The sequence below is a fragment of the Ictalurus furcatus genome, chromosome 23 (genome assembly GCF_023375685.1).
Source record: "Ictalurus furcatus strain D&B chromosome 23, Billie_1.0, whole genome shotgun sequence".
Taxonomy (NCBI): Eukaryota; Metazoa; Chordata; class Actinopteri; order Siluriformes; family Ictaluridae; genus Ictalurus; species Ictalurus furcatus.
In genome coordinates this window covers 5336100-5362615 of record NC_071277.1, presented here as the reverse complement: position 1 = coordinate 5362615, position 26516 = coordinate 5336100, and the positions used below count along the sequence as shown (strand labels likewise).

The 26516-nt window shown below is 39.9% G+C and overlaps 2 protein-coding genes across 2 annotated transcripts; one reads left to right on the top strand and one right to left on the bottom strand.

Moving 5' to 3' along the window:
* Window positions 1-8845: 8845 nt before the first annotated feature.
* rpl21 (ribosomal protein L21) lies at window positions 8846-12708 on the bottom strand. Its single transcript, XM_053611676.1, has 6 exons — window positions 12566-12708; window positions 11791-11869; window positions 11613-11674; window positions 10670-10782; window positions 9878-10028; window positions 8846-8969 (listed from the first exon to the last, which is right to left on the bottom strand). The coding sequence occupies exons 2-6, from the start codon at window positions 11855-11857 to the stop codon at window positions 8880-8882; spliced, it is 483 nt and encodes a 160-aa protein (XP_053467651.1). The 5' UTR covers window positions 11858-11869; window positions 12566-12708; the 3' UTR covers window positions 8846-8879.
* Window positions 12709-12834: 126 nt separating this feature from the next.
* usp12a (ubiquitin specific peptidase 12a) lies at window positions 12835-23936 on the top strand. Its single transcript, XM_053611675.1, has 9 exons — window positions 12835-13267; window positions 17069-17149; window positions 17227-17440; window positions 18502-18734; window positions 18890-18966; window positions 19089-19172; window positions 19265-19462; window positions 19645-19723; window positions 20837-23936. The coding sequence occupies exons 1-9, from the start codon at window positions 13220-13222 to the stop codon at window positions 20936-20938; spliced, it is 1116 nt and encodes a 371-aa protein (XP_053467650.1). The 5' UTR covers window positions 12835-13219; the 3' UTR covers window positions 20939-23936.
* Window positions 23937-26516: the final 2580 nt, after the last annotated feature.

The following is a 26516-nucleotide window of genomic DNA, read 5'->3' as shown; positions in this document are numbered from 1 at the left end:
CATGTACGGGAAAGTAAATTTGAAATAAATAAATAAATGAAAAACGAGAAAGCATTTGGACGAATTTGATTAGGTAACCGCAACTTATTATAGTTCATTCCTAATTAGCATAAGCAGACCCGTGCGTATCACGTGACATTACTTCCTCACGAGCGGTATAAAATGTTCAAACGGCTAACTTAGCCAAGAAGTTAGCCAAACTCGTAAACACAGAGAGAGAGAGAGAGAGAGAGAGAGAGAGGAAAAAGAAAAAAGAAAAAGAAAAAAAAAAAAAAAGAAAGAAAGAAAGAAAGAAAGAATATGAATGATGTATTTTATTGTGTTCTTATATAATTTCTTTTACATGTTTTATGTAAATCACAATATGCATGTATAAAATTAGTTAAATAAATTAAGGAGGGAATTTGTTTCCTTTGTTTACTTATGATCTCATTGCATTGTCATGACTTTCCTGAGCAAATAAATTCACTAAATGCCCATGCGTTTACATATTTCGCTTTCTGTAGTATTTTGGATGACCTGTTTGATTTCTCATAATGTTCAGTTGAATGATTTCATTATCACTTCATAGGTCTACCAAAGACTCGTTCATTCATCTCCAGTAAGAGCTTTATCCTGAGGTTGTGGTGGATCTGGGGTCTATCCCAGGAAGACTGGGTGTGAGGTGGGAATATACCCTGGTTGGGATTGCAGAGTGACGTGCACATGAATACACACCTACGAGCAATCTAGGGTCACCACTCGGTAACCAAACAGTATGTATTTTGTTGGTGGGTGGAAACCGGAGAACCCGGAGGAATCTCACCCAGACACTGGGTTAATGTGAAATTATACACAGACAGTAACCCACGATCGACCCAGGGACGCTGGAGCTGTGAGGCATCTTCCAGAGATGATTGGATAACTTTTGGATCTTAACAAAATGTTCAGATAATGGCACAAGGGGGGGATGTGGCGCAAAGAGTAAAATCAGTGATGGAAAAATTACAAAGAGGTAACATAGTACTTTCATCATAAACTTTGGTTTAAACAGATGGCATGATAAATCTCAACATGCCTGAATTCTTTATCTTGACAAAACAACTAACATTATAACAGGAAACAAAAAGTTCTATTATCTCATCTTCGGACAATTGCTCAGTCTCAGTATCAAGAGATGTCTCAAGTATTTCAAGGTTTCTTCCTCATATCGTCTCAGGGAGTTTTTCCTTGCCATCGTCACCTCTGACTTGCTCATTAGGGTTAAATGTAAGAAATTTAAAATCTATATCCTGATTTTATACATTTCTGTAAAGCTGCTTTGTGACAATGTCAACTCTTAAATGCACTGTACAAATAAAATTGAATTGAATTGAATAACATGTTATCTCTTGATAATGACATGAAACCGTAAAATTCACTTGTCACTGGAAAATGCAATGAATATAATATGTGAACTAATGTTAAAATGTATAATGTGGACATAAATATAACTTCCACTCTAATTATTGAGTGAAACTGATTTAGCACAGTATTTTTTCGTGTGTGCCTAAACTACCCTCTTTACATCCGCTGGCCTGTAAAACCACGTGATTGTGAATGAAGGTCTTTGGGATAGTCTGACAAAGATTGATGGAGGGTATTAAACTGTCCAAACTGGCTCCTGGAACACATCTGTCTGTGTCTGAAGGGCTGTCATTCATGATCGACTAATAATACACAACACCCACACACATATATACACAGAATTTATGACGCACAATCATAGTTTATCAATTACTGGTAAAGCTTACTGATATGTCTGATTTACAGCAGCCATGTGCATGTATAAAGTCGCAAAGCAGCCCTGTTTATCAGCATTATATCTCAGTGGTGACTCATCATATCGTTTGATGTCCCTCAACCCTAGTCAACACTGCAGCTGATGGTTATAATGATAGTAATGACAATAAAGTTTGTAAATAATGCAGATAAACTGATATGGAAATCATGAACTAGCAAATGCTGTACATCTTGTTCACCCATGCCTTAATATATAAACATAGATAATCAACATAGCTCAACAACCTAAATATCAAATTTATGTTTTTATTTACTAGACAGCCTGATAGGGGGATATTATAACATTAAATAGGTCTGTTTTACATCTTAAAAGTAAAGATGCCCCAGTTTGTGTGTGTGTGTGTATATATATATTTGTATATATATATACAAACTGTATATATGTAGCTAGCGATGCTAAAAGCTTAAGTACGATTTTTAGTAGTGTGGCAGTAGCTGAGCTATTTTCAAAATACTGTAGCTTGTCCAGTAAATAGCTGTTTTTTAGCATGACAAAACTAGCTAGCTTTATATGTCCAGAAAAGAACGTAAAGTGAGCCCTGTGAATTTTATTTTGTGCGATAAAATGCCACAGTTGATTTTCCTCAGTTCAGTGTAGTTGTTTACTTATTCTTTGTGACTGCTTGATCAAAAAAGTAGTTTGGCTGTAGCTTAGCTATTTTAGCTTGTAGCATGAAATTATGGAATTGAACATTTCACAGATAAAACCCAAACATCTTCCATTTCCATGTGTTCTAGCTATAGTCATGCCGTATTCATCTTGCAAACGAAACAATAACATTGTAGTCAACCTTCCTGCTATCTAATCCCTGCCCTCCCTCGTCCTCCCGCCCATCCAGTCCTGCAGTGTCCCAACCCTTCTGTGGAAAGGATCAATAAAACTCTCTGTATCTGAATGACCATGGCTCTGCACTGATAACCAGCAACAAGCAAAAAAAAAAAAAGACAAACACTGGCTCCTGGCCAGTGTTGGAGTTTAATTCATAGTGTAGTTTCAAAGCAGCTAGGCTCTCAGTCAAACCTTCAAATCAGCCCTTTGCTTCTTGTACAGGCTATTCACTACAAACTGGGGATCGAAGCACAGAGACAGATGCTAGAGAGGGACTGTAATCGAAATACGAATGAAGAAGTCAAGACAGCATGATGTCTCGTCTTCCTATCACCTAATCTTGTGTGTTTGCTTGTCCCGGTGGTTAATATGTAACGCAAGGTCGATATGGCTGCCTCGCTGCTTGACGGCCTCAATCTGTGAGTGTCAAGCAGGCATGATTAAGTAGCTCGTACTCCATGACTGCTTTCATCCACTCCCCAGCACAACCCCACGTCCCTCCCCCCCCCCCCCCCCTTCCCTTGAGCCTATTTACTCTTGCTTTATTCAATCAGTAACTGCTTATGAGTCAGCACCTCTTAGCTCCTCTGGCACTGCTGGGAGAACTGAGTCACGTGCCACAAATCCCATGTTACACAATTTGTACAATCTAGTTGGACTGCAATAATATATAAGAAATAAAACACCTGGGGGCGTGCTGTTGCAAGAAAATAATCAAGGATGGGTTGGTGTGATGCAGTGTCACTGTTATCACCCTGAAGTGGATTATTTTCCTTTAAACCCAGTGTATAAAGTGTTTTACTCCTCTTATACAACAGCAGTTTGCCAGCGATTACAACTGAATTTTTTAATGAACGACACCATGCTTTTTAACCATTTATTTTTGCATTTAACGTTGTAGAACGTCAATGCATGCAACAATTTAGTTCCTGTTATCACTACTAATTACTAATTAGATTACAGTATATAGTACATTGTCAGTCATACAAGTTCCTGTGAGGGCGCATGGTGGCTTAGTGGTTAGAACGTTTGCCTCACACCTCCGGGGTTCGAGTCCTGCCGGGGCCCTGTGTGTGCGGAGTTTGCATGTTCTCAACGTGCTGCGGGGGTTTCCTCTGGGTACTCCGGTTTCCTCATCCAGTCCAAAGACATGCATGTTAGGCTGATTGGCATGTCTAAAGTGGCCGTAGTGTATGAATGGGTGTGTCAGTGTGTATGTCATTGTGCCCTGCGATGGACTGGCAACCTGTCCAGGGTGTACCCTGCCTTGTGCCCGATGCTCCCTGGGATAGGCTCCATGTTCCCCGTGACCCTGAAAAGGAGTAAGTGGTAGAAGATGGATGGATGGATGGGCAAGTTCCTGTGGACGGGTGGTAACTTTAGAAACGCTAATGTATTAGAATGAGTGCATTAATATAAATTAATCATTTGAATTACAGCCAGTATTATTGTCAGACACTTTCCGACCAATCCGATTTGAGAATTGTGGTATAAGGCTAATTTGAGCCATTCTCAGGTTTTGGTCTTTGATTGGTGTATTTTGAATAGCACAACAGTTCAGAAAAACAGCAATTCATCAGCATATCAAGTTCATTTAATCTGAAAAAGATACTGTACATTAACATACACTGTAACATTAACACATTTTATGGTTACCACACTAGATGAACAAGCAGTACAACTTGAGGTAGCAGTTGACAAAAAAAAACTAGATTCCCAAAAGAATCCATGGGTTATCAGTAGAAGGTCAGGAGTCACAGTGGGAACTCATGAACTCCCACTGGTGCTGTGGTGCGTTCATGGGAAATCACTGGTTATACATGGAACCATATGAAAATTCATGGTACTTCCGTTCAGCCTGCCATGGATGACACTCAAGGTCCAGAATGTCTTTTAGACTCACATGAAGTGCCTCATAATTTGAGACGTTCGACTCCGGCCGTGGCTCTGCGTGTGTGGAGCTTGCACGTTCTCCCAGTGCTTCGGGGGTTTCCTTTGGGCACCCAGGTTTCCTCCCCCAGTCCTCCCCCTGCCCAAAGACATGCATTGTAGGCTGATTGGCATGTCCAAAAAAAGTGACCGTAGTGTATGTATGGGTGTGTGAATGTGTGTGGGATTGTCACCAGGTGCAGGATGTCCCCCACCTTATGTCCCATGCCCCTTGGGCTCTGGGCTCTAGGTTCCCCATGGCCCAGCAAGGATAAGTGGTACAGAAAATGGAAAATGGAAATGGAAAATTTATATTTTCCATGGAAAATTGATTATTTTATTCTAACAGCATGTCCTGAAGTGTTTTTTTCCTCTTATACCAAGTCCATCTGCCTACAATTAGACGTAATTTGTAATTTATTAATGAACGACTTGCCATACCTTTAACCATTTATAGTTACATTTAACCGGAAATACGTTTCACTGTATTTCTCGGATATTATTTTGTTAATATTTTCTTTCATCCATGAGTTTGATTGATGAAGTGTAATAGTTATAGTTTATACTGTAGTTATAATTTACAGTTGTACTTCTTGTCTGTGATGATCACACATGCACTCCAGAAGTGGTGTATAGAACTTAACTCCTTTAACTCTGCGTAGCTGTGTAGGATGTACAGTAGTTTTATCCCTGAATTGAAGATGAATTTAGGAAAATCCAGGGCACGTTCACCAGATGTTTAGTACTAACAAGCTGCCGTTTACCAGTTGCAAGCATTCACTTATCAATAACAGGCCGACGTGTCATTGCTGATGGATTGCTTTGGCTTTTGGCTCAGCGAGACCCGGTCACATGCATTCAGCTGGTTAAATATGTGGCTGTACCAACACCAGCATGATAGCACAGGACACATTATCATCTGCCCTCTGTGGACAACGGATATGCACAGCATTCGTTGAGGTTATCAGCCTGTTCCCGTACATTCTCACAGAAATCGCTGAGCCTTTCACCTTATCATCTCTGTACTCATACTCACACTCAGGCCTGTGTGTCCAGCATAGAGTAACAACACAGGTGCCAATGCTGTTGATTCTTGTCAGATGACAGGAACGGATTTGTTGATATCTCATGATGTCAAGCAGATTAGACAAAGGTTTAGCAACATCTCATTATCCTCATACAATATAGCAATTTAAAGGGAGTGAGGATGGTTTGATATGTGTATAACATCAAATAGAAGTGTCTCTGAAAACAGTAATAAATCAGGCCTCTCTCTCTTTCTCTCTCTCTCTCTCTCTCTCTCTCTCTCTCTCACACACACACACACACACACACACGCACACACACACACGTATATGTGTGGCTCCTATCTCAGGAAACCCTAATTGAAGTAAATATTGGGTAAATTTACTGAGCAGGGATGAGATAACATATTTGTCAGATATCCAGTCAACCATTCAGCCACTCTGGTTACACAAAGAACGTCAACACAGAGGTGGGCCGTACACACACACACACACACACACACACACACATACACACACACCGCATTAGATGTTCGCACCTGAAGTGGTCCACATAATACAAATATGTTAATAAGCATCTGTTTCTGTACATTCTCTCTTTTTAAAAAAATGTAATGTAGCTGCTGACGTTTTAGGTCATATTTATGCAGAGATATAGAAAATTCTAAAGGGTTCACAAACTTTTGAGCACCACTGTATATCCATAAATGTATTATTCTTTACTTAAAACATAAAGACATGCCATATAGTTTTATTTAAACACATGATATAGTTTTCTTAGGCAATGCAGTTTTTCAGCAAACATTGCTGTAAACATTTCTACAAAACTGTATATATCCTGTGAAGCTTCCACGGAGAAATCAACGCGCACTGTGACTTCCTGTCATGTCAAAATAGGTTGAAGACACTTGTAGATGTAGCATGGACTGTTCTCCATACAGAACATTAGCTCTTTTATAATCTGTTTTGCACCAGTGGATTCCCTCTTTAATTTAAACCACCACTTTCCAATTCGGTTCAAAATCACAATATAAATGATTTCACCGACTGACATGGGCGTTGAAATCATTGATTTTGTTCCTGCTGTCATTTTTGTGTCGATTTGGATGTGGTTATTATGTTGCTAAATGATCCATATATGGTGAAATCATAACCTTCTGGGAGAGGCAAACAGGTTTTGGATTAAAACACCCTGCTACCATGGCTATAGCTACACTATATGTTCAAGAGTTTGTGGACACCTGACCATAACACTCACATCTGCTTGTTGAACATCTCATTCCAGATTTATTTCCCTTTTCCTCCACTCTTCTGGGAAGGCTTTCCACTAGATTTTAGAGCATGGCTGTGGGGATTTGTGTTCATTCACACATTCCACAAGAGCAATAGTGAGGTCAGGCACTGATGCTGAGTGAGGAGGTCTGGGGTGCAGTCGGTGTTCCAGTTCATCCCAAAGATGTTCATTGGGATTGAGGTCAGGCCTCTGTGCTGGACATTCAAGTTCTTCCACTCCAACGTCTTCATGGAGCTCGATTTGTGCACAGGGCCATCGCCATGCTGGAACAGGTTTGTGCCTCTTAGTTCCAGTGAAGTGAAATTGTAATGCTACAGTATACAAAAACATCCTATATACAGTTGTGTGCATCCAAATTTGTGGCAACAGTTTGGGGAAGAACCCCATATGGGTGTCCACATGCAAAATGTCCACATACATTTTGCAAATATACTGTAGCTATGAAGACAATGAGGTCTGGATTTTTACCTCCCACATTTTAATCTCCAGCTGTCAAATTTAGTCCAATATCCAGAAAAATGTAACATTCCAAATATTACCCAATCAAAAGTGATGACTGGTTTAACTGACCGAAGGTCTGCACATAGAGTTAATCAGCCATTATGTTTACATAACACAAGATGCTACACTTGGTGGGAGGTATGAAACACACATACAGGGTGATTCAAAAACATTAACTGGCTAAATGTTTTCTTCTTTTCATTTTCTTTATACAGAATTTGGTGAAATTGCTGGAGAATACAAAAGTGGAAAAAGGGCAATTAGAGGTTTGTATAAAACAAACTATTCGTAACATTTCTAGCCAAATCAGCTTGCAAGTTTCAATAATTAGCAGAAGTACCGTGCATTTGCTGTGGGCCATTCTTTTTTATTTTATTTTACACTTGAAGTAATAAGTAAACTAACAGTGACACAAGAGAGAAAACTGTGAACCAAACTATTTAAGTCAACAAAGTTAACCAGTCTAACTCGAGTCTAATTTGAAATGGTAAATGGAACATAACATTAAAAATCAGAAAAGAGTGTAGTACATATTCAGCATTGTGGCATATTAAAAATACACCTTTAGAAAGAAAGAAAAAAAGAAAAAAAAAAAAAAGAAAAAAAAAGGCCAGTTGTTTTCACTTTGCCTCTATGAAAGACTACACACCACTGCCAAAAAGTCCCCAATCAATAATTCTGACTTGGAGAACTGCAAAAGCGTTTGGTTTGCCAACACGGCCCCCTGGTGGTTGCTGAAAACTAGCCCGTGGATGAAATATTTGAGAATCCAAAACATTTGTACAACACAAGCTTGTTTGTTACAATCAGTAAAAATGAATCCGGGTCATGAAGATGCTACCCGCTTTAAATGGCTCCCTCAGAGACACTCCAACATCTCCTCCTGCAGCAAAACCCCCTCACAGATTTCAGTCATAGTATTTGATATGTAGCATCCTCAGGGTGGGGAGCACTGGTTTAAAGAAACCTGTAGAATTTTTTTATAGCAATTAAACAAAATTCCCAGAGCAAATTTAATAACGAGTGAACACATAAGAATCAAGTACACTACGTGCATAAATGCAGCAGTCGCATACTTTCTCACAGGTTGTTTGACACATGTTTTTCCATTGAAGGAATCACAATTGAACAACTTTTCTTTAAAAGAGGTTGTGACTAATATTACTTGAAAAAGCTTGCCCAGTTTTGTTTACTCCAACAAAACCCATCACAGAAAATTGCATAGAGCCAATCAGATTACAACATTCATTATTCTGAAGGTTGTGGCCAGAAAAGTTCACAAAAAGACATGATGTTGATTCTCCTGTCTCTAACAGAGACCACTTTAGAGTCACCCACACCGACTTCAGGTACTAACAACTCTCAATTCCCACCTTACTACTACAGAAGTTAATTTGTAGTAAATACATGAGGACAAAGAAGCAAAAACTGATGCCCAGACAGATGCGTGTGTATAAAGATCTTTATTTAGTCAGCAGATTTATGCCATGAACTCGTAGGGGATGGGCTCCAGGAGCTGGGGCATGTTGTTCTTGGTGCTGACGAAGTGGGCTGGACGAGGGGCAGCGGGCTGTGCAGAGGAAAGACAGAATGGGAAGGTGAAAGAGAGGAAAAGAAAGGCAAACAGTGTAAACATTGCATCACACAGACTACCACAAATTTATAATGAAATATTTAAGCAAATCAAAACTGATGTGTAAAACAAAGAGGTCAGCACTTAATTGGTCCTATGAACCAGCTCAGCAGCAGCATGAGCAATCAATCAACCTGTGTAGCACTGCAGTATGTCTATTAAAAAAATATAAATAACTAGATAGATTTCTAGCCATTCTAATTGTCAAGGTCTACCTGATTAAAATAAAATGAAGTGCACATAGCTTCACCAATTAGTTGGCAAACATTAGAAGTATTTTGTATTAAATAAGTGCTCATGTTTTAACTGTTTTTTGCATACCATGTCATTTATTCGTTTTACATTTAATCTTAATATTTTACTTAACATTTAAAACATTTACACCAGGTTGAGGCTAAAGAGAAGGTGAATTGTGAATGCACTGTAAACTGTTGATTTCATACAATACATTTAAAATCTTATTTTTGTTTATGCACACAGCTACCTGTGCCATTTTACTATTGTACTTCTTGAGCAGCCTTTTACATTTTTAATTTGTACTTTCAATGTTCACTAACAAAACACTAATACTGTACATACTATACATTAAGCACCATCCCTGACAACCTAGTACAATTTGTCCAAGGAGATTGTGATTTTTTTAATTTTTTTTTAATCCATCATCATGCAGCTCTAAATCCTAATGTTCATCTCTCCTGGATGCAAATATTCTAGATCGATATTTTAATTAGCAACACTCTCACCTAATCATGCAGACTGGAGGAAAATACAATATAATAACATGCTTTATAAGTACACAAAGTCCACTGTGAAAGTGTGCTGGCTTGCTGTGCAGCGCTGCGTACCTGGCGCTTGAGCTCCACCCAGGAGTTCTTGGCCTTGGCTTCCAGCTTCCTCTTCTCGTTCTCCTTGATGCGCTGCAGGAAGCTCTCTCTGCTCTTTGAGTGCTTCACATGCTCGATGCGCACGTTAATTCTCTTGGCCAGGATCTTGCCCCTTGCAAGGAGAAAATATAGAAAGTCGATGAGAACGAGCTCACAGGTGAAGCGGTTCGATTTTGATTCAGGAAAAATAAAATATATGTGTGTGTCCTTATTGACAATCTGGTGTAGACATGGCACAGTCTGGCCAGGGTGCATAAGGAGGATTTCTCTCCCCCACAGGAATGACCACACAGGACATAAAGAGGTCCTCATGGCAAAGTGAAGATGGGGTTTTAGACCATGACATCAACACACTGCATTGGGGTTTTTAAAAATGTGTGAAAGGACAATTATCTCAGTGCTGATTTTTTTTTTTTTTTTTACCCCAAAAAATATACCACAATCTTAACTTTTAATTCTTTTTACCCACTCTAAATCCCTCAGGCCAGTGGTTCTAATCTTTTTAGGTGTCCAGCAGCGACCCCCTAAAACTTTCGAGAGTCCCATAAATCATACTGCAGCAAACTCGGTTTCTCAGCTGAAGGTACGAGGCACCAACGAAACCCCTCTGACTGTGTAATCTGCTACTGTTATAAACATTTTACACTGCTACCTTTGCAGAATCACACACAAACACTACGAAAAGCACAAAACTTTTTGGGCATAACACCCGACAAAGTTAACAGTTAATTCCAGACCAAGTGTTGTACTTACTTGACCTGCTTGTTGACAATGATGCCTACAGCATGCTGTGTGACATTATAAATGCGTCCCGTTTTGCCGTGGTAGCACTTATGAGGCATGCCTTTCTGAATGGTTCCTGTGCCCTAATCGACAACAAAATATTTATTAGCAGATATTGTTTGAACAGCCTGTAAAGTAAGAAATTATGTACTTTCGAGTTGGGTCACCTCCTCTAATTAAAAACCCATTCCATGGTTCATGAAGGAAAACGTAAGGTGTTTAGGGCAGTGGTAGCTCAGCGGTTAAGATGTTGGTCTATTTATCAGAAAGTCATGAGTTCAAGTCCCAGCACTGCAAAGCTGCCACTGCTGGGCCCTTGAGCGAGGCCCTTAACTCTCAACTGCTCAATTGTATAAATGAGAAATGTAAGTCGCTCTGGATAATGGCGTCTGCCAAAACACTGTAAATGTTTTAAGGAGAATGTGTTAGTGCAATAAACAATGGTGTCTCTAGAGAGTGACAAAGGATTTACAGTAATTAGTCATTATGTTCAAGTCTATATTAATTTGCTAACAGAATATCAATCATTTTCAAGGTCTGGATGCGACATCTAAATTTCCTGAAAGATACAAAAATCTGTCAAAAATCACAACTTCAGCAAAAATACTGCAACTAGTTATCAAATTGTTCGATAGTGGTCAGTTTGTAAGGCCTTTTTGATCATTATGACTAAAGATTGTCCTTGTGAAATACAATGAGTATGTGTTTGACCTAGTCAATTCAACGGTACACAAACCTGGAATATTAGCAAGGAGGTGATCATCCTATACTCAAATCAGCTGCTGTAAAGAGACTAACTCAACACACGCTCTTGTTCTCTATCTAAAGCTGCCCCTCTTCATTACACAATCAAACTTAATATTCAAAACTTTAAGGCTTAAACATCTATATACACACGTGTCTCTTTGCTTACCTTGATATCAACAATATCTCCCTTCTTGTAGATGCGCATGTACGTGGACAGAGGAACTGAGCCTGTGGAGTAAAGGGAGTTCTGCTATAAAGACAGGTTCATTTGTGGGGGTTTTTTTTGCTGAAATACAGCTGATCAAATTTCACCTATAATGATTATAACCTATTATTTCACTCACCATGCTTGCGGAAGGGCCTGGCAAACATGTACCTGGTTCCCCTCCTCTTGCCTCTTGTGTTCGTCATGGTGCCTGATTACTGGATTGAGAGATTATAGATAATCAGACACATATCCTTGTAACATTTAAGAGTTTTGAAAATTGTACAGTATAAAAGATCACTGGATTGAGTTTGCAATAAGACAGCCCAGGACAAAGCTGTTATGATGATGAGGACGATGATGATGAGGCCCTAGCAAATTCATGGATAGCTTATTATAAGACTATTTCTAATCACATTCAGATATTTTTGCATCATTAATCAAAAGCCTAATATGACTTTAGAGATATAGATATATTATATATATATATATAAAAACCCAGCCATGACTGATCCTGACTTCTAATTTAACTCGGACTCCACGCATGTTAGATCAGACCGGAGTACTGCATAACAAATGTGTAAATGCATTAAGTAAACTTGTATAAGGAATTGCCTAGCACATGGACACTAATAAAATTCGGAACATTCACATTTTCCGCGCTGGGCTAAATAAAGAGTGAAAAATATCACCGCCATGGTGCTTTTCATCATACACATAACCCACATGCTCAGCCACGCGAACGCTACACGGCTCCATTTATTTTACTATTTAACTCATTTAAAAGCACTCAGGCTGCACGTTTTAAAAACAACACCAAACAGAAGAGACTATTTCGTGTTTCTAGAGCATTACGAGGCGAGAAATGTTAGCAAAACACGGTTTTTAAGAACAATTACGGGAGTACATCTTACCCCCGGTTGCTCGCAAGATGGCGGTTAGGGCGGAAAGAGAATGTTGGGGTCCTGCAGCTCGGCCTTCTCAGGAGGAAAATAGGACTCTCGAGTGATTGCCTGAATAAAATCACGTTTTATAAACGTGACGCTATGCGGTTGGACCTAAACTGATTGTTTGTTTGTTTTTTCTCGCTGAAATGCCGTTGTCAGTGGTCACGGACATCTATTTAAATGTTGATAAGGCTCTAGTGTTGAATACATTTCTATCTAAAATGGCATACAAGTTTAGTGAATACGTCAGACGTCAAGATGGAAGGCGTGTTTTTTTTTAGTTGATGAAGCGTACATCTAACAGCATCAGAAACGAAATGAAACGTTGTTATTTAAAAAAAAATCTCAATCATACAGGTGCTCAGATAAATATGATTTAATACCGAGCACTAAGACCCGGTGGCTTGTCCGTCATGGCGGAATTCCAAATAACAAGCCAGTCTCCATATGAGTGCACTACATGAGTAGTTTGTGATGCACTTCCGCGTCCTACGTAGAGCCATATTTGTCGATGTAGAGGGGTTTTAGGACACAGCCCACGGTTAAGCTCTGCGATCGGTCCTGACTGGGGACTCGTTTTCGCCTCCGCGCGGTGATTGGGTGGAAGATGGCGCTGGCCGAATGGAAATCCTAATGACAGTTTCCAAATTTGCCTCTTTTTGTACCATGGTAAGCGAATTTAATATAAAACTGCCGTTTCTAACATGGACTGCACAACCTATTGTGCTATCCCCTGCCTGTTTAGCATAAAACCAGAGCAATTAGCTGTTTTAGCTTCCAGGTTTTTTTTTTTTTTGCTTCCTTGCAGTTGCGAGCTGTTTTTTCCCTGTGCGCCAAGTATGGATGCTTCCGTAGGCCTAATAACAAGCTTTGGTAGTAAACTGAGTAACAATTCGCGTTTAATTGCGCTTTTTGGGGGGATTTTCCACATGTGTGATTGTGTTTTAAACCTGTAACCGCAAAGCGGAGGTCTGCGGTTTTGTGCTCTACTAAAGCTGCAGCTTGTAGGTTAGCATGAAACATTCACAGCCAGCAATGACAACTGAATAACAGTAAAGCACGACGGTGTTGCACGTCCCGATTTAAAACATTACATTGATTATGTTGGATGTGATTATAGTGTAGGGTTTGTAGTGTTTACTTATTTTTTCCCCTGAAAGGTACTGTAACAGTGAATAACACTGAAAACTAATGGCGGTGTTGCGGTAGACTGTCTACTGCTTGTGTTCAAAAATAATATGGAGATTAAATCTTTTTTTCATGACATAAAATGACGCAGGAAGGTCACTTCGTATGTAATAAATCCCCTAATCATGTATCCTGTACTGCTATGATGTTATTGGGGGTAAAAAAATGAAGATCATAATAATAATAATAATAATAATATGAGGTAGAAGAATACATCCGTAATAGTGTAAGATGCTTGTAGCGTAGGTGACACCATCGAAACACACTTTGGCTTATTGGGCGGGATCTGACGCCCTCATTTAAGACTTTATCCCCCAAAATAAAGTAAACTGGAAAGGTTTGATAGTTCCTATACATCACAGGCAGTAAGTAGAATTTAACGATAAAAAAAAAAATGTTTCCCCACCCGTGTCAGAAAGACTCGTAAATCACAATTTTTGAACACCCCTACAACGGACCGTACCATTTCTTTAGTGTTGACACTTCCTCAAGCCCGACTCATTGACATTTAATGGATTGTAAAGAGTAAAGAGAAATGCTGGCTCCTTATCCAAGCTCTATCTCTCTCTCTCTCTCTTACGCTCTTACTTTCTCTCTCTTGCTTGCTTTCTCTCTGTCTCTCTCGTTCTCTCTTTCTTGCTCTCTCTTGCTCTCCCTCTCAATCTTTCTCCCTCTCTCTCTCTCTTTCTCTCTCTGTAAATCTATCTCTATCTATCTCAATCTCTCTTTATTCTTGTCATAACACATACCTGTGTGATATTACAATCACCATTTTTGTTATTATCGATCTGTCGATAGATAGATAGATAGATAATGGCACACACATTTAATTTCACACACACACACCATATCTCATTTGAAGTATTTAAAATGCTCCTGAAAGTAAAATGCGTGTTTCGGACCGGTGTTATGGACATCAATAAGTTTGTATTTTAAAAAAAAAAAAAAAAAAGCTGATTAAAATATGTGATGACTCATCCTGTGCTTGTCTTCTGTTTGTTTAATTAAATGCCCTCTAGATCATTTATGCTCTACAGTAGCAGCCCGTTAGCAGTAAACGTGGATCGTAGGTGTGGTTTCTTTTTCCTCTGCGTCTTCTCGCATAGTTTTCCATTTTCTATTCATACCTCGGTTGAGAGAAGAAATGGCTGGTGTGGAATCGTTTTACTTTTCTGAGAACTTGTCAGAGATGTCATGCTAGAACGAACATCATGAGCGCCGTGTTGAGTTAAGGTTTGCCCCCCCCTCCACCTTTGAAGAAGATGGTGTACTTAGGTGGGGGAAGAAGACCTCTCTGTCTGTTTATCAGAAATGTTCTGAAATGTTCTCTAGATTTCTGCAAAAACCTGATTTCTTTTCCCAGGACGTTTACATTCGTACATCATATTAACGTGTTGTATATCTGACACGAGTCTGAACGCCTGATCTGAGCCACATGCAGAAGAATGAGGGTTAAGGTTGGAAAAGTGCAGTGTCGACCAAAAGAAAGAAGAAGTGGAACTGCTTTTAAAAGATAAAACTAGTCATCTGAAGCGGAAAGCTTCGGAGATTTGGTCAACAAACAAAAAGAGAAACTGATGGTTGATTTGATAGTTTCTAGAATTATCTAATGGTTTATTTAGTGCTGGCTCTGTGTTCATCATGCTCAGGTGATTTTTGTGATTTCTACGCGTACTTGGTTAAAGTTTGTTTTACCAGTGAATGAAAGTTTTTGTATGTTGAGTATGTTTTCAGCCCCACCATTCCTCAGTCAATGTTTTTTTTTTGTTTTGTTTTGTTTAATTATATACAGTATGAAACCAAACCAAGTATCACATGATGCTCTGATTCAAATTTTCTCTTCTTTCCATCTGAGCAATATGAGAAGTTCGCTCCTTCCGAATGCTTCACCCGAGGTCTTGTTCTACATGTACACTCGCTCATATTTTTTATAATATAGAAAGAACATAGTTATGTAACATAAATAAGTTATAACTTCAGGTTACCTGATAACCGATTGCTTGAGCGATGGCTTATCGGCAAAAATCCACACAGATTGTTTTTCCTGGTTGCTGGAGCAGCTAAGTAGAGTCCGCTGTCATTATACAGTACGAGAGCAGCCTCTAGAGGCAAGATAAAAACTCACCGACTAATTTTGGTGTGTTATTTAAAGTGTTTTTTTATTCATTTTGGATATCTGTTTTTATTTGTTATTTGGAGTGTTCCTTTTTAGCGCACTTCAGATGTATATCTTTTATTTACTTTAATATCCATTAATCGTTAATATATTTTAATGTTTATTTCATTTAAAAATAATACAGTAGATTTTCATGGTGCAGTCAGTACTGTTTATTTTCGTAATCAAATTCCGCATTATTATTTTGACTGTTCTGTTTTCATTCAGTATATAAAGTCATCGGTAAAATCCACTATCGGTCGTCCTCTAGTTATTTCTCTGCGTTTTGGCCTCTCATCCACACACAAGTGGTGTTTTACGTCGCTCGAACACTTTTCAAAAACGTCCAGAAAAAAAATACACATGTATGTATATGTATAGCTATATTTTTTTAAAAAAAAAAAAGCCATTTTCAGTATTTTCATATGAATGGAAAAAAAGCTTTGTTTTTGGAAAATGCTCTGCATGCATATAGTATGTTGATGTTTTTCCATCTGTACCACTCAATACACACACTCTTACTGTTACCTGAGGCGTGTCACACAGTTACTATGACTTACCGTGCTGTCACTGGGCTCACATGAGTGTGGATTGAGAGATTTTTGAAAAACAGTAGATTAAAAACAACGTTTTAAAAATATCTGTATGCATGCAGACAGGACCTGAGATTAATTGCTACACAAAAGTGCAGAGTGTATCGGAATTTAGTACCACATATAAAAGTGGCGTAGGTCAGGATTAAAAATCGAATCGAACGTGATTGTTTTTGGTTTGCAATGTCCTTAAAAAACTCTGCTTTGGGCTTCTTTAGTCACATTTTCCTGCAGCGAATGTAAATGTTATGTATTGTGAGTTAGCCCAGGGTTACAGGTATGTTTATTTAAAGCACAAGTCCACTTACCTGTCAGTCCTCTTGTCATGCCTCTCTTTAAAACCATGTGATGTGATGTCACGCTACACATGGTGACGTGGGTCTGATGGCGAAACCTATTTGGAAGATTTGCTGGATAAGTAATAACTTAATTGATTGATTGGAATTAGTTTTGATCAAAAGATGGAATAAAATTTCTGATGTTTTACATTTTATTGCCACTGAAATCGTCATGCCGTGCATGTTTATCTTTCAGGGCGCCAATGCCTCCGCTTTGGAGAAAGAAATTGGCTCGGAGCAGTTCCCTGTCAACGAGCACTACTTTGGATTGGTTAACGTAAGCCTGCGCACGTTTAATCTAGTCTTCGCGTCGCCGCGTTCACGTCTGACTCACGTTTCGTTTTCACCCCGCAGTTCGGGAACACCTGCTACTGCAACTCTGTGCTCCAGGCTCTGTACTTCTGCCGGCCTTTTCGGGAGAAGATCCTGGCCTACAGGAGTCAGCCGCGGCGCAAAGAGAACCTGCTCACCTGCCTGGCCGACCTGTTCCACAGCATCGCCAACCAGAAGAGGAAGGTGGGCGTCATCCCTCCGAAGAAATTCATCACGCGGCTGCGCAAAGAGAACGGTGAGGGGAAACGAGTCAGCTAAGGAGTGCGTGAAAAGATTTCAGAAAGAGCCGACCGGTCGTATCGGTCTGGAAAATGGCGTCCGGTGTAGAGCTGCAACAACTAATCGATAAAATCGATTATGAAAATCGTTGACACCGAATCTCATTATCGATTAGTTGGTCTGCACGTGGTACATTTACTCATTGCATTACTTCTGTTCCGAAAACACGCTTCGGAGAGCAAATTCTAAAGTTGTGTCCCAAATGACGTACACTATGCACTACCGTCTAGTGCAGTGACCCCTAGTGGTCAGTGGTGTAATTGCAGAGGGTCCATAGGAAAGTTTTAAAAATGTTTAAATTATATATATATAATATATGTGTGTGTGTGTGTATTTTGTTAAATGTATCAAAACATTCAAATGAGATGTTTTAAAATTAATCAATTTGGTTATTCGCAAATATCAGGCTAGCTGAGCTGACGATCGTTCATTGATGGATTTATTTTAAATTTATTTACAAATGAAATGATAATTTGCAAAAACCTATGAGTGGTAGACAAGTTAAAGTGTTGCATTGATGGATAAAATAAACAAAGGATAATTCAGAGAGTCAAATTAAATGTCGCACCAACAATAAAATGTAAAAAATAAAATCTTGAAATGTTTTGATTCAGTTTTAATATTATTAATGTTAAATATCAATAAATTAAGGCAACATATATAGAAATGACTGTATAATATATAGCCTATAATTGTTGTGGCGTGAGGGGGTCCTTGTTGTTTGCTCAAAATATTCTAGGGGTCCCAAGATGCTCACAAAAGGTTGAGAACCACTGGTCTAGTCTATGAATTTTAGAAAGGTAATATCGTCTCAAATGGAACACATTTGTTTTTACTAACCTGAAAGTTTGCCCCCCCATCCGATTAATCGGAAATATAATCAGCCAACTAATCGCTTATGAAAATAATCGTTAGTTGCAGCCCTAGTCCGGTGTAAAGAATTTTAAAATCGTTTTGTGAATTTAAATTTGTCGTTGATTCGATCCACTGTTTAACAACACTCACTCTGGGTTGCAGAGCTCTTTGATAACTACATGCAGCAGGATGCACACGAGTTCCTCAACTACCTGCTGAACACTATAGCCGACCTGCTGCAGGAGGAGAAGAAGCAGGACAAGCAGAACGGCAAACTGGCCAACGGCACGCTCGACTCGCAGAAGAGTAACAGCACTCCTCCGTCCACCACATGGGTACACGAGATCTTCCAGGGCACGCTGACCAACGAGACGCGCTGCCTCACCTGCGAGACGGTAATGCAACCTGGATTAGTGGAGAAATGTATGAGGGGACAGTAAACGTCAGCTTTTAAAGCTCGGTCTCCTCATAACACACAATAATAATCACGGATATCAGACTCACGTTATGTTTTTGTATCTAACGTTTAACGTTCTCTTTTATTTCGTAGATAAGCAGCAAGGACGAGGACTTCCTGGATTTGTCTGTGGACGTTGAGCAGAACACTTCAATCACGCACTGCCTCAGGTGTGTGTCGGGTTTTTCTCACGAGCGCGTTGGATTATTTTGACCACGAATTCTGATTGACGACTTCAGCTTGTAGTTTAACCCTGAACCACGTTTTAATACCCACCATTTTGTCTCTCTAGGGGCTTCAGTAATACAGAGACCCTGTGTAGTGAATATAAATACTACTGTGAGGAATGTAGGAGTAAACAAGAGGCACACAAAAGGTAAAGAGGACGTCTGTAACGTCTGGCCCCTCTGTTCGAGCTTTAGTTCAGTCTACGTGTATTTTAACGGTAAGTGTGTGTGTGTGTCGTAGGATGAGGGTGAAGAAGCTGCCCATGATTTTAGCCCTGCATCTGAAGAGATTTAAATACATGGAGCAGCTCCAGCGCTACACTAAGCTAAGCTACCGCGTGGTCTTCCCTTTGGAGCTCCGCCTCTTCAACACGTCCGGAGACGCGACCAATCCCGAAAGGCTTTACGACCTCGTCGCCGTGGTGGTGCATTGTGGGAGGTTGGTTTGACAAACCTCAAAAACAAACCGAACATTTTATGCTTGTTATGTACCTGATTCATTTTCTTTCAGTAGTATGTTTGAACTTTATTTATTTATTTATTTATTTATTTATTTATTTCTATTCATTATTATTGGCATGTATTATGTGTGATTAATATATTTTGATCTCATCTTAACAGCGGGCCCAATCGCGGACACTACATCGCTATCGTCAAGAGTCACGACTTCTGGCTGCTTTTCGATGATGACATCGTAGAGGTAATTAACTACATTCACAAGATGTATGTGATCCAAACCAGCATGCTTTTATTTTTTTTTAAAGCGCCTTTAATTTCGTTCAATCACAAAGCAGCTTTAGAGAAATACACATTGAGATTTAGATTTAGATCCCTCATCAGGAAAAACCCCCAGAGACATGAAGAAGAAAGCTTGAGACTCCAAAGAGAAACTTGGATAGTGCGATTATAAATGATTACTCTTCCACGGTTGTATACTACAGTATATAATCAGGCAGTACTGAGTGTGTTGTGTACATCTTACGTGCTTGGCTTCGTACTATCGTCACTGACGCTACGTATGTAGACTGTGCAGAGCCACCAACGTTCTCTGCTACTTCCATCCAAGCTTTATTTTTCTTTGTAATGTCTCTATACGTATCGTATGGGAAAGCAAGTTGTAAGTGGTAAACGGGAACTAATTGCAGGTAGGAACTAAAAGTCGTGAGCGGGGAACTGAGGAAAACGTCGGACCACGCTTGCCATAGGGTTGGCCCGAGAAATCGGAAATCCCTCCAGGATTTTGCGAGGGCAGAAATGAACGCAAAATCGAGGAAACTCTGCAATATTCGGAGGCGCTCGCAATTTTTCTAAATTACCGCAGATTCGGGCCGAGACGCGTCCTGTGACGTCGCCACAACGCACATTCAGCCAACACCCTTTTCAATTCATGTGTGTCGAATATGAGGTCTCGTTTAGCAACATACACTGCGAAAGAGCGCACTAAATAATTTCATGCAATCGCGATTTTGCCGATTCAAGTAGTTTTCTGCAAGAAAAGCACAATTTTTTTTTTTTTTTAATTATTTTTAGTTTTTATTATTTTATTTTTTTTAAAAGCCACAGCAAAAGCAAGCATTTTTGGTCACAACAATCACAAAAAACCTCCTGTACGGGCTGGAGAAATGATTTAAGCCAGCCCTTTGGATTTGTCGCTTTATCACATCCTATGTAATTTGCATCCTAGCTAAAATGTTGATTTGTCGCAGAAATCGTGGCTCCGTGTCGTGCACGTGTATATAGAAAGTCAACAGTCGCGGGTTGCTTTGCGACAGCATGTTTTAGGTTCGATGTTTATTTTTGGTTTTCTCGACAGAAAATCGACGCCCAGGCGATAGAGGAGTTCTACGGACTCACTTCGGAAATCTCCAAGAACTCTGAGTCGGGCTACATCCTGTTCTACCAATCCAGAGACTGAGATTGCTCAGCACAGCGGCCCCTCGTGGAACCCTGCGGAACGTGCCGGCCTCCGTTTCCGAGTCCTGCTGCGTCCCACCCTGAGCAGGCTGGATCAGATCGCGCTGACGCCCCCCCCTCCCTCTTCCCCCCCGACCCTTCACCCCAGCGTCCTCCCCCTCCCCCCCGCGGCAATCCGGATGTGATGCGGTTACAGCATTGTGTGTACATCGTGACAATGTTTAATCGCACTGGCTGAAATGTGTTAAATGTACTCGGCTCTGTGATACTGACAGTCCTGACATGCTGCAACCTTTCTAAGCCTGAGTTTCTGACCAAAGGCTTGTGCATGGGGGGGAAATTAGGGGGCGTGTCCCGAACAGAGGGGAGGGGCTATAAACTGAACATATGGGGTTATTTGTGGGTTTATGTATTTCTACCTTGTACATAGTGGTATTTGTATAAATATTATGAAATTATAATAATATTAATTACTGATATAGGTGAAAAAGATTGAAACATTGAAAATATGTATAACACTATGGTGCACTTTTGATACAGTTTTGTAGGTGTTTGGCAGGTTTGTGTGAGGGTTTGCTTGAGACGGCCTGTTGTGAAATAATTTTCTGTTTTAAAGAAAAAGAAATAAAGCGTATAGATCGAGATGTAGATAAAAGATAAATGTGAGCCTTTTAATTGGATTCCATTTAACCCAGTGAAATCAGGTTGAAATAAAAATATCACATTTACGCTATTAGTAAAAATGCTCGGGGTCTGACGCTTGCTTCTTTAGTTCTGCACTGAAGCTACTGTGTTATTGTTGCTAACAGTTAATAGTAAAAAATAAAAAGAAGCAGTCACCGATTTGCTGATTCTATCTGTGAGGACGAACAAAATGTCACTGTCGTCACCGTTTTATTTTTCAAATGTATTTATTTTAACTCCAGTGCAGTTCGGTATCACTCCGCCTCCCAGAATGACACCAGGAAGCTGGAGGTTATGCGAATAATAACATAGTTCATATTTGAGCTTGTAGACATATCTGTAGGAAAGATTTAGGGTGACGGTCGAGTGCAAACATTTGTACACCCCACACCAAAGACAAAATTAAGAAGAGTTGACATTATTTTGAAATCGGTATCTATCTTTCTGAATGTGTTAAATGTTCTCTAGATGTTTTGTTTTTTTTTTTTGTTTTTTTTTTTTAAATAAACTTGTTTATTTTTTGTTGAGGACTGTTGCCAGATTCGCCTACATCACATTTTCAAATTTGTGGATTTCTGTGTTTTTTGTTTAAAAAAAAATAAATATTCTAATTCTTGTTCTGTTTTATTATTAATAATAATAATAATAATAATAATAAAAAGACGGGACAAAAATGTATATTCATTTGTATCTTATCCTCGGAGCTCCAGTGCAAAACTAAAGAACTTCAGATACCAAACATCTCAAGGCTGATTTATGGCATTTGAATAAAAAAAAAACGTTTGAAAATGTGTAAATTTTTTCACTGTGCCATCATTTCTGGGCGTTGTTGCTAATCGGAGCTGTTGGATCGTAGCCTGGTTTTAAATCAAATGTAATTTCCACCTCACTGCTGGCCTGTGTCAGCGGATCCATCAGGAGCTCCGTCGTGTGTGTGTGTGTGTGTGTGGTTTTTATTGGTTTTTTTTTTGGCTTGACATGATGACTCGTCCATTCTCACAGAGGCCGCTCAGCGATCGCTTAAAGTGTCTGGAATGACTCAAGTGCTCGTTAGATGCTCAATCAATTCGCCTTCAGGCCGTTCAGAGGAATGTAAAGCAGTGCGATGCTGATTAAGTTCAGAGCAAATTTGTCAAGATGCACAATGAGACACGTTCGACCTGTTTAGTCTGGGATTAATCTATCTGCGGTGTGTAGAGGAGAGGCGTCAGCTGTACTGCTATCAATTGCTTTAATCATCGACAGGCTACAGTGGTGACACTAACCCTATCTTCTTCACACTAGAAAGCGACATTTTCTGTGAACTTGTGTGCGCCGCATCGACAAGCGACAAATGCGCAACGGTTGACGTTTCCATTCTTTATTTCTGTGCCGATTGGGTTTGACGCGATATCCAAACGATTTACGTTTACTGACGTGTAAAATGGAAGCAAAACTTCTAACCCCGATGTCCTTTCATCCCGTCACATACGACTGCATGTTAACTGTCTGTAGAGACGTTACGAAGTAAAATAAAGCTTGGGAGGAAGTAGCAGAGATCGTCGGGACATGTTGTGCGCGGCGTGTATGTAGGATTTGGACGGGACTATAATCCCAGGGATATTCCGGGAGGAATCCTACATCCATGGGATGTAAAATGAATCCAGTCTCAATGAAGTTTACCGGGTGTAAAAAAAAAAAAACTGGAGCTTTAGAATATTTCACTTCGAATAAATATATGACAACCCGAGGGGCCACGGTGGCTTAGTGGTTAGCAGGTTTGCCTCGCACTTCCAGGGTTTGGGGCTTGAATCCAGCTTGCATTTTCATCCCGTGTTTCAAGGGTTACCTCCGGGTACTCCGGTTTCCTCCCCGAGTCCAAAGATTTACATGTCGAAATTGTCCGTTGTGTATGAATGTGTGTGCGATTGTGCCCTGTGATGGCTTGGCACCCCGTCCAGGGTATCCCCCGCTTTGTGCCCCTAGTTCCCTCGGATAAACTCCAGGCTCCCCCGCGACCCTGTGGAGGAGAAGCGGTATGGAAAATGGACGGACAGACGGATGGATGGATGGATGTTACAACTAACCCCAATCTCCTCTACATTCTTATCTCAGACATAGTCGGTGCATTCGAAGAGTAAACAGACCGAAAAGTGAGGAGCTGTAGGGAATTTAAGGGTTACACAGGATGGAGAAAAACAGGAAAAAATGCAGGATGATCGGAAGGGAGATTGGATGACACAGATCAGCGTGCTGTTAATAGCACATCCTCAGAATAGACAGTCACAGGGGAGCAGCGAAGTGAGCAACTTTAAAAGCAAACGCGGTCTGTTTCAACGCTTCAGCAGATCCACCCACACAGAACTGACACCAATAAAACCAGTTGCTGCTGATGAGCCAAAAAATAATGATTTAAAAAAAACACAACAACAACCAAGGATCATATTGGAGTGATTCTCTGATTTCTACAACAACCACTAGGCCAATATTAAAATCACTATAATATTGTACATTATAAAATTGTATTATTGTTCCATAATGATGTAAATTCTTCGAACATGTCATGAATATGCAGTAATAAATCTTGCATGAAGACTAAGACAGGAGGAGGCTCTGCATGTGTCTTAGAGATCCTAACATACAGAGTCTTGCTTTGTGAGAACTAATGAACTAATCAGTGCTTGCTTGTCCAATCTACTTGCAGCTACAACTGCGCTGTCATGTTGGCACATCATAAAACTATTTCCCTTGCTCAGACAGGCTAGAATTTGATTTCATTTGATTTCCAATTGATTTAAAGCTCCCTAGAGACAGATTTAAATCGTGATTAGGTTGAGAAACGGATGATCCAGTCTGGCAACCCGGCCCACACAGAGCCTCACTCACTCCTCCGGCTTTCTGCGACCTTTGGACAGTCGGTTGTGATTTTATTCTCCAAGTTGGACCTCCGACGCAAACAAAGCGTGACTAACGCAATATACAGTGTGTTTGTGTGCGCGCGTGCGTGCGTGTGTGCGTGGAGGAAGGAGGGCGGAGGAGGAGAGATCCGGTTTCTCTCGTGCTCGTGCACGAAGGACGCTCTGCGAAGATGCTGTCCCTCGCGCCTGCAGCCCGGTGATAAACGAGCGCGTTTTTTTCTTCTTCTTCTTGCGGCACCGATCCCCGCCGCCGACGTGGGGACATGGACACGCAACAAGGTCGCGAGCGCGTCTGAATCACGCGCCTCGACCTCCAAAATTTCACGGTAGGACTCCTTTATAGAAGGATGTAAACGAGTATTTTTTAAAAAAAAATTTAATTTTTTAATTTTTTTTTTTTACTAGGGGGGGTATTTTAAAGATTCTACAGTATATGCATGCATGCATGCTTGGATGTATGATCTATAGGCTGCGTATAAAACAGCATAGTGCATGCACTAAACAGGCCAGTTCTAAAAAATGTGTGCAAATATCAGGGTTATGTGATTTTATTAGTAAAGAAGCCTTCAAACGTCAAACGATTTTTTTTATATAATTGCAGTGCAGTGCTTTAAGAGCTTAAGAGCTCATATAAAATCTCACTGATGCTTGCCTTGAGAGAAGCAGTGCCATCTTTAGTAAATCCAACCCACCTATGTTTAAAAAAATAAATAAATAGCTGCATCCCATTAGCATCATGACTTTGTCCTTTGTCTAAAGCATAAAATCATAGAAACATACAACAAAGTTAGCACCAACACCCCCCTTCCTCCTCCTCATGCTTTCTGTGTAACAGGAAAATGCACCTCTATTACAAAAATAAAAATACAATGGTCTAAAAAAAAAAACAAAAAACACACACACACAAAAAAAAACAAGGCAAGATATTTAAAAACAAATCAGAGGTGTATCATGCATCAAAAAGTCGGATGTAAATTATAGTGATGTCCAGAATGATGTGCAGAAATGTGTCAGGGATAATACATCACAATGCTGAAAGCGTACTACACGTGTACAACTCATTCTTATTCCGCGTAATGTTTTCCTTCCGTTCTTCCATAACAGCGTTATTACTTTTATTGAGTTTAATATTTTGCTTTACATGCAAGAAAGCCTATAAGTTACCTGTTGATTTCCAAACAGTTTCACTATTTCTTAAAAATAAAGACAAAATTGTGAGTGTACGGTGGGTTAGTGGTTAGCATGTTCGCATCACACCTCCAGGGTCGGGGGTTCGATTCCCACTGTGACCCTGTGTGTGTGGAGTTTGCATGTTCTCCCTGTGCTGTAGGGGTTTCCTCCGGGTGCTCCGGTTTCCTCCCCCAGTCCAAAGACATGCATGGTAGGCTGATTGGCATGTCCAAAGTGTCTGTAGTGTATGAATGGGTGTTTGATTGTGTGCCCTGTGATGGATTGGCACCCTGTCCAGGGGGTACCCTGGACAGGGATGCTCCCTGGGATAGGCTCCAGGTTTCCCCGTGACCCTGAAAAGGATAAAGGATATATAGAAGATGGATGGATGGATGAATATAGCATTTATTTTGTCTCCTTATTGAAGCTGAGCCTCAAAAACACATCACATGTGTAATTTGAGTAATTTGCATGTTTCATCACAACATCATCACAGTGAACTGATTATGTAGGCTATTAAAGAACAATGCAGTAGCTCTGACAATCTTATCATTAGTGGACTAGTTTATTTAGTTATGGTAAATAGATCTGAGATGTTCATTGTTTTACATTAAAATGGACTGTTTTCGTTGAGCAAACTTACACAAAGCAAAGATTCTTATAAGTTATGTGTTCTAGGAAAAATGGTGTTTCTTACAGTACTTCATAAGAAAGTGTGCTTCCTTATTATTAACTTTTCTAGTATCTACATTTAGAAGAGTGGCAGTTTTTTCGACCCAAACCACCTGGTGGTCTCCATGAAACTCTATACAAAAGAAAAATACCTTT

Excerpts from the sequence above, each read along its gene's own strand:
- usp12a (XM_053611675.1), top strand. The coding sequence starts at position 13,220 with ATGGAAATCCTAATGACAGTTTCCAAATTTGCCTCTTTTTGTACCATG. Across the intron at positions 13,268-17,068 it reads TTGCCTCTTTTTGTACCATG|GGCGCCAATGCCTCCGCTTT; the intron begins GTAAGCGAATTT and ends TTTATCTTTCAG. Across the intron at positions 19,173-19,264 it reads AAACAAGAGGCACACAAAAG|GATGAGGGTGAAGAAGCTGC; the intron begins GTAAAGAGGACG and ends TGTGTGTCGTAG.
- rpl21 (XM_053611676.1), bottom strand. The coding sequence starts at position 11,857 with ATGACGAACACAAGAGGCAAGAGGAGGGGAACCAGGTACATGTTTGCC. Across the intron at positions 10,029-10,669 it reads ATTGTCAACAAGCAGGTCAA|GGGCAAGATCCTGGCCAAGA; the intron begins GTAAGTACAACA and ends TCTCCTTGCAAG. Across the intron at positions 8,970-9,877 it reads GGGTGGAGCTCAAGCGCCAG|CCCGCTGCCCCTCGTCCAGC; the intron begins GTACGCAGCGCT and ends TCCTCTGCACAG.